General features: G+C 38.2%; 2 protein-coding genes across 2 annotated transcripts; one reads left to right on the top strand and one right to left on the bottom strand.

Moving 5' to 3' along the window:
• Positions 1-241: 241 nt before the first annotated feature.
• emp3b (epithelial membrane protein 3b (MAM blood group)) lies at positions 242-2,575 on the bottom strand. Its single transcript, XM_081386028.1, has 5 exons — positions 2,370-2,575; positions 1,363-1,455; positions 1,178-1,280; positions 926-1,066; positions 242-794 (listed from the first exon to the last, which is right to left on the bottom strand). The coding sequence occupies exons 2-5, from the start codon at positions 1,438-1,440 to the stop codon at positions 619-621; spliced, it is 498 nt and encodes a 165-aa protein (XP_081242154.1). The 5' UTR covers positions 1,441-1,455; positions 2,370-2,575; the 3' UTR covers positions 242-618.
• A 1,661-nt stretch (positions 2,576-4,236) lies between these two features.
• Positions 4,237-16,597, top strand: trpc4apb (transient receptor potential cation channel, subfamily C, member 4 associated protein b). Its single transcript, XM_081387718.1, has 19 exons — positions 4,237-4,486; positions 4,910-5,038; positions 5,146-5,262; positions 11,238-11,295; positions 11,424-11,479; positions 11,589-11,717; positions 12,183-12,384; positions 12,476-12,661; positions 12,766-12,908; positions 13,200-13,328; positions 13,415-13,473; positions 13,581-13,682; positions 13,787-13,870; positions 13,974-14,064; positions 14,423-14,563; positions 14,655-14,766; positions 14,855-14,967; positions 15,287-15,493; positions 15,582-16,597. Exons 1-19 carry the CDS (start codon positions 4,364-4,366, stop codon positions 15,717-15,719), a joined length of 2,319 nt encoding a protein of 772 aa, XP_081243844.1. The 5' UTR covers positions 4,237-4,363; the 3' UTR covers positions 15,720-16,597.
• The last annotated feature ends 1,746 nt before the right edge of the window (positions 16,598-18,343 follow it).

The following is an 18,343-nucleotide window of genomic DNA, read 5'->3' as shown; positions in this document are numbered from 1 at the left end:
TGATACCCTAGGAACTTTCCCCCCAAAAAAGGGACCTTTGAATGTCAGGAAGCAGTTTGTTTTTGAAAGCTTAGTTTGACGTAAGATCATGCTAGAATGCGTGATGGAAGCTATTAGTTCAGAAACTGGAGTCATGAGTTTGTCATGCACTCCCAAGGTCTGTGGAGTCCACCGGCTTGCAATGTATTTGTGAAGAATATTTTCACATTTAGCACAGTAATGAATTTGAAATCCTACATTAATGACTTCATTGAATTTATTTATAAAAATACATCTCAACATTTTAGCATATGGATTCCACTATAATGTATACAAGCATTCCTCCAGTATTAAATGAGATTACGTTATATGGCCCCTTTTATTATTAAATTAGATATAATTCAGCTAATCGGATATATTAGTCATGGTTGCCTTTTAAGAGTTAACCAAGTTGAGCTGATTTTCGGCATGGGCTGTGGGGCTATATTCCATCTGTGTATACTTATGTGTGACTAAATACGTGAAAAATAAATGTCTTGTTTGTTGCATAGAGATATCATGAAGTATATAATCACTCAGTGGAGTATATCAACAGCAAACATTCTTCGCATAGCTTGTCTCTTTTTAGGAGACTCATTGCTATTCCCTTTTACGCAGATGGATGTACATGATTCCACTGCACAGGAGCAAGGGTACACAAACCCACGCCAAGAAAAAGCAGTAGCCGAAGTGTCCCAAGCTCAACTCCCGAGAGTCCTGAAGGATTTCTTTATTGTGCAGGGTGTAAATGAGCACGGCAGTGAAGGCGTTGAGGCCTGAAAGGAGACAAAAGGTCAGAAAAAAAATTCCAAATGTTTTTTCTCGACTTGGGAGCAAATGAAACAAGTGTTTATGTATTTAAGACGTTAAAATTGGGTAATAAAGCAAATTAATTCAAAGCACATACCGGCAAATGCCTGGCAGATACCGGTGAGGTAAAAGAGTCCTCCTTTAGACATGGTGAAGAGTTGTCCCAGGAATATCAGGAATGAAATGGAGGAGAAAACCACGGACAGGACCATCAGAACCTGGACAGCTTGAAGCCACTCTGGTGGACACAAAACATGGAGACTATTCTAGGCAGCTTTGAACCTCTTGTTTGGTGATGGATATTGCAATAAATTCCCATATTTCAAAATCATTGTTTGTGTTATTTTACCCGTCTCTTGTGATGTTGCACAAAACCACGACTCGGTTTCATTGTCAAATCGGCAGTTGTACCACAGGTCTGAGTTTTCTGTGCCTTGCCAAACCCACCAGGACTGAATCATAAATAGGCATTAACGTTTTTAGATGTATGCACGTTATTCTGATTTTTGGGGATAAAGTGCTTCATATACTTACCTTCTCCATGGTGGCGATAAAGAGAACGGCCAGCGTGATGAGATGAAGCAGCGTGACCAACATCAGAAGGGATGTCATGGTGATAAACAGCACCTGTCAACATATGAAACCTTCTCATCTGTGCATTTCTGTGTTGTAAATCAGGACACATATTTCACTTTTAACACATTTCAAATATGGTATGTATATATTGAATATTTATAAAATATTGGCAAACATTTAAGTGAAATGTATAACTTAATAATAATATATATATTATTTGTTTCTAAACATTTAACTTAAACGTTTGCCAATATTTTATAAATATTCAATATTATTTTAAACAATTTAAAATATTTTGTATTATTATTATTTATTATTATTATATTGTTTATAAACACATTTCACTTTTAAAATGTTTAAATATATATATTTTCAAAACAATATATTTATTATATAGTTAGTGTTCTTGTATATTATTTATAATAAAATAAATGATGTAATAAAAATATTATATTAAGTCAAGGGTTCAAGACACAACTGCATAATTGTACGTTTAGCCTCAGGTTTTCTGCTTTTGCCAAAACCTAGACAGGGAAAAGGGCAGGAAGTAAAAATAGTAAGTAAACTGACTATGGCTGAAGTCCAGAGCTGAGAAATGAAGGCACTCTTTCAGACTTTTCTAAGTCTTGAGACACACTGTGCTTTTCTTCAGGTCAAAGCTAAAGAAGAACAGCCTCGGGAAAAGTTATTTTCTCATAACCAGTCTTCAGTCATTCTCAGAGACCTTTTACATAAAAAAAACACTAAAACTGTTACGTAGACTTCTGACTATAATAAAATGATGATGTTCAAGCACAGATTCATTCCCTTGTTAAAAATCCTTTCATATTCACAGCAGAGTTTGAAGTGGTAAAGTATCTTAAGTTGTTATATTTTATGGTTCAAGTTGTGTTTTTATAGTTTTTTTTATTATTATTTCACACTATAAACAATAATAAAAGCAGATCAAATAGAAGTAAACTCACCAAATGTGATCCAAATCCAGCAGAGGCAAATATACGATGTATTGTCTCTTTCGGTGTTTATTCAGGTCTGCTGCTGCTCTCCTCCTTTTTCAGCTCCAGTAAATTGGAGGATTTTGTGGGGTCAACTTCAGAAACGCCCATTTCCTTGCTGTTGGGTTAGTTCTGTTGTCCTGCACACAGCCCCATCTGATCCTCCTTGTGTGTTCAGGAAGTGCATGAGCATGGGTACACGTCTCTCTTTCCTTACAGTCGTTTATCATCTCAGAGGGTGTGCGCTGAGTTCTTATGGGCGTCTATCATAACTTTAATCTCCTTTGATGATGTCGATTATGTGAGTGGGTTTCATTCATCATCGCCCATGCCCATGAGTTATGGGAAAGCCACCTAAATGGAGAAAACTACAGGAACCCAGTGTTTATTTGTCCAGCTGTGTACGGTAAATGTAGGTGGACCAAGGAAAAAAATAAACCCTATAGTATCTTTATATTATTTCTACAAGTGTTACAAATGCATTGACACAATAATAAAATCTTTCCATTACTGAAAATAAATCTGTCCATTGTATTGAACGCAATGCATTAAAGGGTATATTTCTTCATTGGTTATTTCAGTGCTCATACTTGGTCTATATCTTGGTCTATTTCAAAATATATCCTTGTGTTATTTTGTTAGCATATTTTGTTTAAATGCATGATTGACATTTGCTGTTATAACATTACAATTCTAAATGCTTTATATAAAGATATATATAAGATGATGTTCAAAATTATTGGCTTGTTAAAAATCATTTCATATTACCAGCAGAGTTTGAAGTGGTAAAGTTAAGTTGTTGTATTTTATAGTTTAGAAATGTGTTACATGACTCAAGGTAAATTTTTTTATTATTATTTAATTATAGTTATTTTGTGAATTGTTTTAGTAGGCCTACAAGCATAAAGGTTAAAAAATTATTATTATTAATTAATTCATTATTATTATTAAAAAGCAATGGGGGTGGGGGGGGGGGGAATAAGAATGGTGAAAGTTCCAGTCTATTATTAAGTAATAAGTTTAAACTATTTGCAAATATATTTTTTTTCAATTATGCACACATTCACTTTTATGTCTAATATGTCAAAACGCACAATGTTACTCCTCTCGACGCATTCAGTTATGAATTATGTAAATAATAGCATGTTCATGTTCAAAAAAAGGTGAAATTTCATAAAAATGTAAAAATTATCTTACTGCCAGTTGCTGAACATTTCAATCGTAAAACAGTTGTCAAATATTAAATGTTTAGCTACGTACAATACATCTCACCAGTCTTTCACTACTGTTTACACAACACCTTTTTCAAAAAAAAAAAAAAAAAAAACTTTTTATGTGTTTGTGGCCGTTATGTGTCATTGGCGTCTGGAAGAAAGTGACATCGCCAATGTTTGGACATAGACTGAACACATATAACTTAGGCCTGTGCATGATGTTACCGTTTTCACACATTCACGTTTTTGTAGTTTACATGTAGGCTAGATGATAACTATTGTTTTCAAAAACTTGTACTTTGAATCCCGTTTTCAAAAGTTTGCATTTTCAGTAATGAACTTGTAAATTAACGGCCAAAATGCATAAAAAGTTTTCCGTTTTTAGTAAAAAAAAAAAAAAAATAGTTTTGTCAGCCGAGTTCGCACTCGCCTGTTTTGATTGGCCATCTCAAACATTTCGTGCTTAAACAAAATGTAACTTTTAAGACTTTTCGCCATCCTAAGAACAGAGCGGTGTGTAATGGGAGTGCAGACCAGCATCAAGAAATATCAATTTTTTGGTGTTTTTCTTTCACAAAGAATAAAATTAAAGTCTCACTAATGGCACGGCACTCCCCGCAGTTATTCAGTGGGTGGGGGTCAGTTGCTGGTTGTAGTTACCCCTCCAGTCCAGCAAGGTGCAGTATTAACTCTATCATCCCCGGTGGTGTCGCGGAAACTTCTCAACGTCACAACGTCAGCGAAACAGCAATGGCGACAAGACGCTCTGGGTTTTCACGGACCCAAACAAGCAGAGGAAATTCATGCAAAAACATTTTTAATAAAATTCAACAAGGACAAATCACAGGTGTTGGGTTGACTAGAGGGTCTCAGGTGAGATTTTAAGTTATATAAAGGTCCAAACTGCCTCCAAAACGCGTCTTAGACACTGTTTACATACGAAGGCCTGGAGACTCCTCAATCTAAAATAACGTTAGCTCTCAAAGAGTCATATATTACATTTCATTGAGAGCGATAATCCGACAAACGAATTGTGTAGGGTGGATGACAAATGTGTAGTTGTAGGTTTTTATTTTAAAAAACTGACTTAGTGATTCTCTTCCTGCTTTTCAACTTCGCAAACATGATTAGTTTATGATCTAACTATATGATAAAGTGCTGATGTTTTATGTATTTGCATTGCTTGCTAAAGGTGTTTAGTGTTAAATAGTCTGATAACAATAGGAGCAATAATTAATATATCTGAAATGTATGTATAGTGTTTGAGCAGTGTTGTGTTTGTGTTGTCGAATGAAGATTCCTGCGGTTTTGCTGGAGGAGAGAGATAAAAGAGCTCAATGGCAGGGAATACCAGTGTTATTGAGGAGACTTCATGAGAGCAGCCATCCTAACAGTGATCTCTCCAAGATTGACAGCATGGTCATGGTAATCAAAATGTCGTCCATTCATACAAAATGCATGAAATGCAATGAAACCCATTCGTATAATTTGTGATGATCAGATGTTAATTGAGTTGTTTTGTGATTGCGCAGGAGCTGTCGTCATTGCTGTCTATGGAGGCCATGTCATTTGTCACAGAGGAGCGCAAAACACCACAGGAGTCGGTTTCACCCAATACATATACGTTTGACCTGTTTGGAGGAGTTGATGTGAGTTTCTTGTAATTAAATATAATGCCTGACTAATCTCGATCAAGATAGGCTAAGTTAAATTGTCTTAATTTTGAAGGCATTCATGTAAATGGCTATTCTTATTCATCTTGTATGTAGTTTCTAGTTTTCAATTGTTCTTAAGCTAGAGCCCCTAAGAAGTTAGACTACTTTGCAAAAGTTTGGGGGTCAGTGCGATTCTTTTAAAATAATAATACATTTATTCACACAGAGCAGTAAAGTGACTTAAAAGTATTTAAAAAAATATTTATATCTGACAATTGTGAGTTAGTTCTCAGAATTGTGAGTTTGACTTTATCAGAATTGTGAAATATTCGCAATTTCCTTTTGTATTTTTTAAATTCCGTGGCGGAAACAAGCTTCCATAATTTTCAGCATTTATAATAACGTTTATTGAGCATCAAATCATGATTTTCCGGTACATGATGAGAGCTTATTAATTACAAACGATTATTTATTTAGCTAATTAGACAGACACATCAAAGAGTTAAGTGACTCGTGTTGACTTCCTGTTGACGAATGCGCATGCGACGCGTCTGAACGCGTTGTTGTCTTTGGAGCTCCATCGATTTGATTTATAATTCTTGATTTTTCTCTCTAAACTCACTTACAACGAACATTTTCTACTTTTCCTCACCTCACAGTTACAACGCGGACTGTTGAGCAGACGCGTCTCAAGCCTATTAGTGATCCAACATCGGATACTCTTATAGGTTACTCCTGTGGATCATCTCCACACTCACTTACAAACAAAAAAATTTTCACCTATCGTGCGTCTACTCTACACCCGTACTAGGGCTGTCACTTTACGTTCGAAAATCGATTGCACAATCGATCGGACCAACCAACGCAAGTTTCGAAAACGAAAATAGGGAATCGATTTTAACGGTCTTTTCTTGGAGCGCGTCCAGCTCGTCATGTTATGCCCTCAGCGAACGCGCGTCATTTGCAACTGCAGGCTCTGACAAACACGCATAACAGCAAATGATCCTTCTGCATAATGTGTCTCTTTTTACTACAAAACTGTGAATTTTCCCGGTATTCAGACAGTCTCATGCATTCAGATACAGATTCGGGCTATGGTCTACAATCGCCTACGTAGGCGAAATTTGTTTGACATTTCTAATCGTAAACACAGCCATGTTGAAGAATGAGGTAATGTTTTTCATATATGCTGCTATGGCAGTCCACTCTGCTTATTTCTTTTCGAGAATGTTGCACTAGTCATTGTGCGCGAAACTTCACGCCAATAAATCATCAGAAATATTGCTGACTTGTGCGCGTCAGGCGCGGCGCACCCTCTTTACGTTCGTCCTAATGCCTGTTAGTTGTCTGTGGATTTGCCCATATTTGGCGTTTTATTTTTCAATTTTCGATTTTACAATCGATTCAATGAACACTTATGTCTCAAAAATCGAACAGGATTTTTTCACAAAAGTGACAGCCCTAACCCGTACCACTACAAAGACGGATTATATCCAAGACTTCAGTCATAAATTAGTATTAATATTAATATTATCACTGGTAGCGTCGTTGCTAACTTACTGTCCATCTGTTAAAATGGCGAATATATCAGGTGTAAGTAGTCCCTAGATTACCCTTTTGGTGCAGGTGAGGACACATTTGAGCTGCACGCACTGCAGTCTGAACTGGAAGCTGTTGAGACACAGATCCACAACCTTTTAGTGAGACAAGCCGAGCTGAGAGACCGGCGTTTAGCTCTTGAAACATCACGCGCCGATGCACACAAATCAGTGATTAACGTTACTAACCCGCTGACTCCGACCTCGTGCGTTTCTCAGCATCGGTCCCGAGCGCCGAGGTCGCGATCAGCCATGGTCTCGTTCACTCCGGCTCCAACACGCCACCACGAAGCCTGGATAGTTCCGCAGCGGAAGACGCGAGTCAGGTCTAGACCAAGACTCTCTCCGACCCTCCCGGTTTTCGAGATATCCACCCAAAACCGTTTCTCCCCTCTTCGCGAAACAGAACGCGATGCTGTGATCATCGGCGATTCCATCGTTCGGCACGTACACGCTACGTTAGGTAAAAAGTAAGGTGCACAGTCACTGCTTTCCTGGTGCTCGTGTTTCTGAAATCGCTGCTCGCGTTCCCGAGATTCTGAACGGTGACGAGCGCGTCGGAACTGTGGTCCTGCACGCGGGAGTGAACGACATCAGGCTGCGCCAGACGGAGGTTCTGAAAAAAGACTTCAGGAATCTGATCGATACGGTACGCTGCACATCGCCTGAAACAACGATCATTGTGTCAGGACCGCTTCCCACGTACTGACTTGGACATGAAAAGTTTAGTAGATTATTCGCGCTAAATGAATGGTTAATGTCATGGTGCACTGAGCAGAAACTGCTCTTTGTAAATAATTGGAATCTGTTTTTGGAGCGTCCTAGGCTTTTCCGTGCCGATGGCTTACACCCAAACAGATTCGGAGCGGATCTTCTGTTGGATAACATCTCCAAAATGTTAAATACCTTTTGACTAGTAACCAAAAGTCCAAATCATAGTCTCTGCTGCACCAATTTAACTGATATAAATACTAGTGTAGAACATTGCATAGAAACTGTGTCTATTCCTCGTTTAGTGAGATCAAATATTAAATCTACTGCAGGATCTAGGAAAAATCTAATTGTTATTAAAACAGAAAATGTTGCTATTAGTAAACAAAAACATTTTCTAAAGCTAGGTCTTCTAAACATTAGATCACTCACACCTAAGGCAGTTATTGTAAATGAAACAGTCACAGATAATAGCTTCGATGTACTTTGCCTTACTGAAACCTGGCTTAAACCAAATGATTATTTCGGTCTAAATGAGTCTACTCCATCTGGATACTCCTATAAGCATGAGCCCTGTCTGATTGGTCGTGGCGGCGGTGTTGCAACAATCTATAGAGATATTCTCAATGTTACTCAGAAAACGGTTATAAGTTTATTTCATTTGAAGTACTTGTACTAAATGTTACGCTCTCAGATGTAAGAAAAACATCCCTCTGCGTTAGGGGCTGCGTTTACAGATTTATTAAACTCCTTTGGGGTCAAGCAAAACGTTACCGGACCAACTCATCGTTTTAATCATGCACTCGATTTAATTGTATCACATGGAACCGATCCAACTGATATAGATATCATTCCACAAAGTGATGATGTCACTGACCATCACATGGTAACTTGCATATTACGTACTCCTGTAATACATCATGCTGTGCCGCGTTATCGATCAGGCAGAACAATCCTTCCATCCACCATAGATAATTTTTCAAATTGCTTATCTGATCTGTCTCAGCTGCTCAGTGAACCCAAACAAACAGATGAACTAGAGGAATTAACTAGCTCTATGAGCACCATTCTCTCTGGAAAATTGGATATTGTTGCACCCATTAGATTAAAAAAGGTCAGAGAGAAAATTAAACACCATGGTACAACAATACTATGCATGTTCTAAAGAGAGAAACCCTTAATTTAGAGCGTAAATGGAAACAAACTAATTTAGAGGTCTTTAGAATCGCATGGAAAGACAGTATGTCACGTTATAAAAAGGCCCTAAAAGCGGCCAGGGCTGAGCACCTCGGCAAACTAATAGAAAACAACCAAAACAATCCTAGGTTTTTATTTAACACCGTGGTTAGACTAACAAATAAACAGATGTCACCTGAACAAAATATTCCGTTACAGTTTAGTAGTAATGATTTCATGAAGTTCTTCACTGAGAAAATAGAAAACATCAGAACCACAATTGTAAACGTTCAATCCTCACTCGCGCCTTATAATTCAGCCTTAATTATCACCCCACAAGAACAATTACAGTGCTTTACAACTATAGAACAAAAAGAGTTAAATAAACTTATCACCTCATCTAAAACAACAACATGTTTATTAGATCCTATACCCACTAAACTACTGAAATAAGTGTTACCTATAGTGGAAGAGCCTCTCCTCAATATTATTAACTTCTCTTTATCTTTAGGTCATGTTCCAAGAACATTTAAACTGGCAGTTATAAAACCTCTCATTAAGAAACCACAATTAGACCCACATAATCTAGCAAATTATAGACCCATTTCAAATCTTCCTTTTATGTCTAAAATACTAGAAAAAGTTGTATCCGCCCAACTGGGCTCTTTCTTGCAAGAAAATGACATCTATGAAAAGTTTCAGTCTGGATTCAGACCGCATCATAGCACTGAAACTGCGCTTGTTAAAATCACAAATGATTTACTATTAGCTTCTGACCAAGGCTGTATCTCAATACTAGTTTTACTTGATCTTAGTGCTGCGTTCGATACTATAGATCACACAATACTCTTAAGATCGACTACAAAATTATACTGGTGTTCAAGGACAAGCATTAAGCTGGTTCAGATCATACTTATCAGACCGCTACCATTTTGTCTATTTAAATGGAGAAAAATCGATCATAACTCCAGTAAACTATGGAGTGCCGCAGGGATCTGTGTTAGGCCCTCTGTTATTCTCAATATATATGCTGCCACTTGGAAATATTATAAGGAAACATTGAATTAGTTTCCATTGTTATGCTGATGACACTCAAATCTATATTTCATCACGGCCAGATGAAAACGCTAAATTATCCAAATTGACAGAGTGTGTTAAAGATATAAAAGATTGGATGACGCGCAATTTTCTTTTATTAAATACAGACAAGACAGAGGTACTACTTATCGGTTCAAAAAAACGCCCACAAAACCTCTTACAATACAACTTTAACATAGTAGGATGTCCTGTTACTTTATCCTCTACAGTAAAAGACCTGGGTGTTATATTAGACTGCAACCTGTCTTTTGAAAATCATATTTCATATGTTACAAGAACAGCCTTTTTCCACCTTAGAAACATTGCTAAGCTACGTAACATGCTATCAGTTTCTGATGCAGAAAAGTTAGTTCATGCGTTCATGACCTCGAGACTAGATTACTATAATGCTTTATTAGCTGGTTGTCCTGCATCCTCAATAAACAAGCTACAGTTAGTCCAAAATGCAGCCGCTAGAGTTCTTACTAGATCAAGAAAATATGATCATATAACACCGATTTTATCATCACTTACATTGGTTACCTATAAAGTTCCGTATTAACTACAAGGTATTGCTACTGACTTATAAAGCCCTAAACGGCTTAGCTCCAGTCTATTTAACGGATCTTCTATCGCCCTATAATCCATCACGCTCTTTAAGATCACTAAATTCGAGGCTTTTGGTCATACCTAGGATATCTAGGTCCACCAAAGGAGGGAGAGCATTTTCACATTTAGCTCCAAAACTCTGGAATAGTCTTCCTGATACTGTTCGTTGCTCAGACTCGCTCTCCCAGTTTAAAACTAGATTAAAGACGCATCTCTTCAGCCAGGCATTCATATAATACTTTTAATCTTACAGTTAAATCTGACCTCTAGTTTATAAACGCCAGAGGAGAAGTGGCCCCCGACTGAGCCTGGGTTTTTCTCCATTAGGTCACCTGATGGAGTTTTTCGGTTCCTTGCCACTGTTGCCTTTGGCTTGCTCAGTTGGGGATATTTGGGGATATTTAATTTAATTAATCAATCAACAATACTATTGATCAGCATTACCAAACGTGGACGTTTTCGACTAGAAACAAACATTGATGTATTATTTTAATTTAATACTGTGAAGCTGCTTTGATACAATCTGTATTGTGAAAAGCGCTATATAAATAAACTTGACTTGACTAATTATTATTTTATTTCAGTTAGTTTTTCAGTAACTGTTAGTTTCGTTTAGTTTTAGTTTTTCATTTATGTTGAAATTTCTATTTTACACTCTTGAAAACATACAAAATCTTTCATGGAATCATAATATTTGAATTGAAAAGGAACCAGTTTGGCTGTTACCGTAATTATCATTCTGGTAATCACAGTATACAGATTTGTTAGTTACTCAGTGCTTTTGTCATTTGTCTGCAGCTATTTGTAGAGATTCTGATGCGGCCAACGCTCACAGTACAAGGAGACCTACCCATACGTAAGCTTATTTAAATATTAAATCCAAACTTCCTCATTTCCACTCTTCTCATTGCTTATTGTTTTTTAGGAAAGAGAGAGTGTTTGATGTTTTTCAATTTAATTAAAGGTTTGCTTTATTATTTTTAGTGAGCGATGATCTCATCAAGGACTGTCTAAGCGGACTGTACAACTGCTGTATATGTGTAAGTATATTACAAAATGCATGACTCTGAAAGGACAGAAATAATAATTACGATATGAATTATTTCACTTGTTTCCTTGTGAGTAACAGCCTCTGCTTTGGTCTGTTAGACAGAGGGCGTCACAAAAAGCCTTGCAGCGAGGGAGGATTTCGTCATGTTCCTGTTCACTCTCATGTCCAACAAAAAGGTTTTCTTACCAACTGCCACTCTTATTGAGGACATTCTGAGTGTCCGAAAGGTAAAAGCAAATGCATATACACTACTGTTTAAAAGTTTGCAGTCGGTAAAAAATTTAAGGAATTATTTTATTCAGCAAGGATGCATTAAATCGATCAAAAGTGACAGTAAAGACATTTGTAATGTCACAAAATATTTCTATTTTAAATAAATGCTGTTTTTCTTTTGAACTTTCTATTCGTCAAAGAATCCTGAATTTTTTTTTATCATGGTTTCTTTTTAAAATATATTAAGCAGCACAACTGTTTTCAATACTGATGATGATAATATTAAATGTTTCTTGAGCAGCAAATCAGCATATTAGAATAATTTCTGAAGGATCATGTTGCTGTGAAGACTGGAGTAATGATGCTGAAAATTCAGCTTTGCTATCACACAGATTAAAAGTGTATTTTGTATGATATTCAGAAATGCTCTCTGTCTCTTAGCAGCGTAGTAAATCATTTATTTTCTATTTTAAACTTAGGAAATCATTCACCTGGAGAAAATTCCCAACTTGGCTAGTCTGGTCCAGAGCTTCAACCAGCAGCAGCTGGCCAACTTCTGTCGTATCCTCTCGGTCACCATATCAGAGCCAGACGTTGGTGTAGATGACAAACACACTCTCCTGGCCCGCAGTACCCAGCAAAAGACCAGCACGTGCACATCACGCGCTGAGAGCAACCAGGGTTAGAAAACACAACTGCAGTTAATCCATAAGATAATAATATGCGTTCTGTTGTGTCATGTGGTCACACGCTTGCTCTGATCTGTCTGCAGTGGCTCTGCTGAATATCCCAGGCTTTATTGAGCGCCTTTGTAAGCTCGCCACACGAAAAGTTACAGAAGCGGCGGGTGCTTCTGCCCGGCTGGAGCTGGAAGACTGGCATAGTTGGCTTGACAACGCACTGGTTCTGGATGCTCTCATGCAGTTAGCAATTGAGGAAGCGGAGCAGAGCAGTACAGGTGAGATCCTCTTCTCTTTCTTGCTCTGTTATTTATATAACTGTGATTCCTCGCCATTCTTTCCTGTTACTTGGTCTCATCCACTCTGATTGGCTGTCTTTCAGAGTCATCTGATGAGAGCTCCCTGTCCTCCACTCCGCTCAGACACAGGCTGCCCCAATCTATGAAGATCGTGCACGAGATCATGTACAAAGTGGAGGTTCTCTATGTGCTGTGTGTGATGCTTATGGGCAGACAGCGAAATCAGGTAATGTGATGGGATTGAAGTGACTGAATATTAATGATAAATTTGACATGGTATGAGCCATCCAACAACTGACTAGTCAAGTCTCTTATGTTCACCAATGCTGCATTTATTTGATCAAAAATACAGTAAAATGGCAGTTTTGTTTTGTTTAAAATAACTCGTATTTGTTTATAATACTTAATTCCTTTAAAAAAGTTTAAAGGAATTAAGTATTAATTCCTTTAAACCTAAAGTTTGAACGAGAGTGTATATTAAAGAATTGAATTATATATTTTTACTCTTGTTACACAGGTTCACAGAATGTTGGCAGAGTTCAAGTTAATTCCTGGACTCAATAACCTGTTTGATAAGCTGATCTGGAGGAAGCAGCCATCGGGTCACGTCCTACATCGACAGAACCAGAACTGTGACTGCAGTCCAGTAAGAAGCAGCCCTTCATTACTCAGGATTATTTAAATGACTCTTACATACAGATGACAATACACCTCTTTTCTCCTGCACATCAGGAGATCTCTTTCAAGATCCAGTTCCTCAGGCTGCTGCAGAGCTTCAGTGACCACCATGAGTGAGTATAACACCGAGATGCAAGGAACAGGGAATGTTAGACTCAATATTTCTACATTTCTTAGCATATACTCAACTTATATTAAACCATCTATTTATTGATCACAGGAATAAGTACCTTCTTCTAAGTGGACTGGAGCTGAATGAACTGAGTGAGATCTACCTGAGTGCGAACATCTTTGAAATGGATGCACTGAATAACACAGACAGGCATGGGGACCCTTTTCATATCATATACTTTAGTGCTTCCTTATTCTCATGTTTTGAGCTGCTGATTAATTGGTTTACATTAACTTTAGTTCATTGTTTTGCAGGAACCTTGTGTGTGATGGTAAAAAAGGTATTCTTACACGGTTAATCTCTGTAATGAAGAAAGAGCCAATTGATTCTTCATTCAGGTGAGATCTAAGTTGCATTCGTAATGTTTCCTTCCACATCTTGTGTTTTGAGTTTGACTGGTCACATGACATTTCTCCATGTCTTTTTCACAACTCACTTCAGGTTTTGGCAGGCAAGAGCAGTGGAGAGTTTTCTGAGAGGAACGCCATCTTATGCCGATCAAGTTTTCCTTCTCAGAAGAGGCTTGTTAGAGGTAAACACAATGTGTGATGAATCCATTTACACACTCTACTGTTTTTTGAAAGAAATTAATAATTGTATTCAGTAAGGGTGCATGAAATTGATCAAAAGTGACAGTTTCAAATAAATGCTGTTCTTTTGAAGTTTCTTCAAAGAATCCAGATAAATATGTTATTTTAAATTGTAATAATATTTCACAATATTACTGTTTTTTTACTTTAATATTGAAACACTGATTTTCAATTTTCAAAGATTAAAAGTGAAGCCGTGGAGAGAATAAGAGACTGCTTTCAAAAAACGTACTGACGTTTGAATGGTAGTCTACAGTTAATAACAGTCAATTAAGCTGTCTCATAATTTTTTTCTTTCAGCACATTCTATATTGCATAATTGACAGTGGCTGTAAGTCACATGATGTCCTTCAGAGCTACTTTGACCTACTTGGTGAGCTCATGAAGTTCAACATTGATGCCTTCAAAAGATTTAACAAATACGTCAACACTGAGGAGAAGGTGGGCTTAGAGTCAGATCTTTCTTGATTTTTCTTGTGGCACACACACTGAAGTGAATCAGTAGATCTCAAATCTGTCTTTGACACCTCAGTTTCAGACGTTCCTGACTCAGATCAACAGCTCTCTGGTGGACTCTAACATGCTGGTGCGATGTATCGTCCTGTCTCTGGACCGGTTTGAGAGCCAGACTGAAGACATAAAAGGTTTGACTCAAGTGATTGAACGATTAATGGAGAGATGGATGAAAGACGAGACATGTTTTAAATGTGTTTCTTTGTCTCTTTTTCTCAGTGGTTGAAGTGTTTTCAGAATGTCGCCTCTTGTCCTACATGGCTCAAGTGGAAAACAGGTTGTTCTACCTTTATAGACTGATCAGCATCATCAATGTACAAACCCTCACTCAGGCAAGTTATAAAATGTAATTTTTTGCAACCTATGGCACGAGTGCCAATATTAACACGGGGAGGGGTAATCTTCATTGAAGATATAATGTTCCAGCAAGTCTGCTGAATCAGTTACCAAAGAAACATGTCAATATTAATCAGGAAAATAAGATTTTCTTATCAAATTGATAAAATATCATGAAAAATGAGTAAACCTCCTGAAAGTTACAAAATAAACCAACATGAATACAAAGATTACATTTCTAATTCTTGAACTCAATTTTTTTATTAAATATCATTGACCCTTAAAACCTATTGCTGTGGTTTTGACCAATCACAGGAGAACGTGAGCTGTCTAAACACCAGTCTGGTGATTCTGATGCTTGCGCGGAGGCGGGGGAAGTTGCCTTTCTACCTGAGTGCTCTGCGAGAGAAGGAATATGCAGAGAAATACCCCGGCTGCCTGCTCAACAACTTCCACAACCTGCTGCGCTTTTGGCAGCACCACTACCTCAACAAGGACAAGGACAGCACCTGCCTGGAGAACGTGAGCTCCGCTTGATTGACCAAACGCAGACTTTCTGTCATAGATGTGGGTTCATAAGGCATTACCTTTTGTATCTCTTTCTCTACAGAGTTCTTGTATTCCCTTCACCTACTGGAAGGAGACAGTATCAGTGCTGCTGGGTTCTGGTAGAGGCTCACAATGTGCCATTGCCAGCTACATTGATGAAGCCTACATGGACCTGGACAGAGACTTCATGGAGCTGTGACTATAGAGAATGAGAGGACTCTCTTTACATCATAATTACATCATGCCTAAATACATTTATAAGACATCTTCCATTCAGATGCATTACAGAATAGTGTGTATGTGTGAAGTTATGAGTATGTGGGTGCAAGTGTATCTGGCTATTCATGGCACTGAGGTTATTGATCTGCTTGTTCAACCGCATGAATGTGTGTGTGTGTGTGTGTGTGTGTGTGTGCGCGCTGGCTCACAGTATTAAATGTGAAATGAATGTGCTTGGGAATATGTAATGCCACTTTAGAGGTGTGTATAGTGTGTGTGTGTTTGCAATGGCACTATAGTCTGGTTTGTAGAGTTACAGCTGCCTTGTTCTCTACTGCTGATCTCTCTTGCCTCCTGTGGGTCGAGTTGTCAGTGACACATCCGGACAAACTCCTGAAAGTAGTCAGGAAGAGTCTCACTGCCCATTGTCCCTCACTGCAAAAAAGGCTGTTTCATTCAGGGACATCCTAATGTCTAATGTTGGTGGTTGGCTTAGTTTACATACTGCCTGTATATTTATGTATGTTATGTACGTAGTTCTTACTTCAAAATTGAACTTTTAACCCCTGAATTACCGAGTGACGACACAAAAGAAAATAAAGAATTGTTTTATCACAAGCATGTTTCTGTCTGGGTACAGTATTAGATACTGCGTATTTTCAATCAGGGGACCTCATACAGTATGTGAGATTAATTATTTTTTGTAATGTTTTTTATTTCATTTATTTTTTAAGGCAAGTTGCAGTTTGGCTTTCTTTAGATTTTATGTAAATCTATGATTTTTGTATTGCTTAGTGAAATGAACCAAGCAATTCTTCTTTCCTTAATTTATAAACATCACTCCCCTACCTCTTACAGAAAAAGTGTTGCTATTTTGAACTCGTTTTTTCCTTATCCAAACCTGGGATGCGTTTCCCAAACGTATCGTTAGCCAACCATGTTTGCCAGTTCCGTTGACGGAATTATCGCCGCTTAGTTGGCAGATATTTGCGTTGCGAACAGACAGAAATGGCGCGTTTTCTGAGGCGATTTTCTTTTTATTCAGTAAGTTACATTTATTTGTTAGATTAAATTTAGTACAAAATAATATTAACAACAACATAGGCCTACTAAATAGCTGATATTAACATGTTCATTGCATGTATGCAATGCGTAGGCTATATAACTGGCTGTTCGATTCATTAGTTCTAAAAAGATGATTTTCTTACGTCATCTTTCTCCCTATCAACTCTCCCTTTATAATTTCATTATAAGTGTGTTGGAACTAATAATTGTTTTGTTGTCAGATTTACGAAAATAGCTTTGCCTCAAGCGAGACTCCACGGATGAATAGGGTAAAAAAAAAATATTACACTTTCACAGTAGATTGATTACATTAAGAATTGCAAACATTATTTGCATAACAAATTTTCTGCAATTTTATGTTAAAATATGCTAATTGTATGTTTTAATCTGATTAAATATGCACTCATTTGCATACATTTCCAGAACAGAAATCTGAGCATTGGATAATGCCAGGTTCAAAATGTTTTATTTTGTTGACATAGTCTTAAGGTTTTTTTTTTTTTTTTTTAAGAGGGAATTTTAGAAATCTCTTTCAATTTTTAAGTTATAGATATCACCATAAAACCTTTCCAGTTTTTCACTTACATAGAGACAGACATTTTTTGTATTACAAGTTTTCTGAAATGTCATGTTTACATATGCAAATGAGGCATACCAGTGTGTATATATATATATATATATATATATATATAGAGGCGAGGAGACAGGGTTAGCCCGAAAGGGAGAACCACGTACTGGTATGCCTGCCCCTCGGATTATATATATATATATATAATCCGAGGGGCAGGCATACCAGTACGTGGTTCTCCCTTTCGGGCTAGCCCTGTCTCCTCGCGTCTTCACGAAGGTTGTCGAGGCAGCCCTTGTTCCTCTCGATGACTGGATGATCCTAGCTCACTCTCGAGACAAGGTTTGCGAACACAGGGACCTAGTGCTCCGGCACCTAGCTCGTCTGGGCCTTTGGGTCAACTGGGAGAAGAGCAAACTCTGCCCCGTGCAGAGGATCTCTTTTCTCGGTATGGAAATCGACTCGGTCGCCATGTGCTCGCAGCTTACGAGCGAGCGCGCGCAGTCACTGCTGACTTGCCTTCGTCAGTTCGAGGACAAGAGTGCAGTTCCACTGAAACTATTTCAGAGGCTCCTGGGGCATATGGCATCCGCAGCCGCAGTAACGCCGCTCGGGTTGCTTCATATGAGACCGCTTCAGCTTTGGCTTCGCGATCAAGTCCCGAGGTGGGCATGGCAACACGGCACGCTCCGAGTCCCAGTGACTTCGACCTGCCGTCAGACCTTCACCCCGTGGACAAACCTCAGTTTTCTAAGGGCTGGAGTGCCCATAGAACGAGTTTCCTGGCATTATGTTGTATCAACAGATGCCTCCACAATGGGCTGGGGTGCCATGTGCAATGGACATTCTGCTGCGGGCTCCAGGACAAGACCCCAGCGCCTTTGGCATGTCAATTGCCTCGAGTTGCAGGCTGTACGTCTTGCCCCGCACCTCTTCTGTGCGTTGCTCAGGGCAGGGGTCAGCACGTATTA

Source organism: Scardinius erythrophthalmus (genome assembly GCF_964197995.2).
Source record: "Scardinius erythrophthalmus genome assembly, chromosome: 15".
In the NCBI taxonomy this organism is placed as follows: domain Eukaryota; kingdom Metazoa; phylum Chordata; class Actinopteri; order Cypriniformes; family Leuciscidae; genus Scardinius; species Scardinius erythrophthalmus.
The sequence above is the reverse complement of the archived record's forward strand: the minus strand, read 5'-3'. Positions and strand labels throughout refer to the sequence as shown.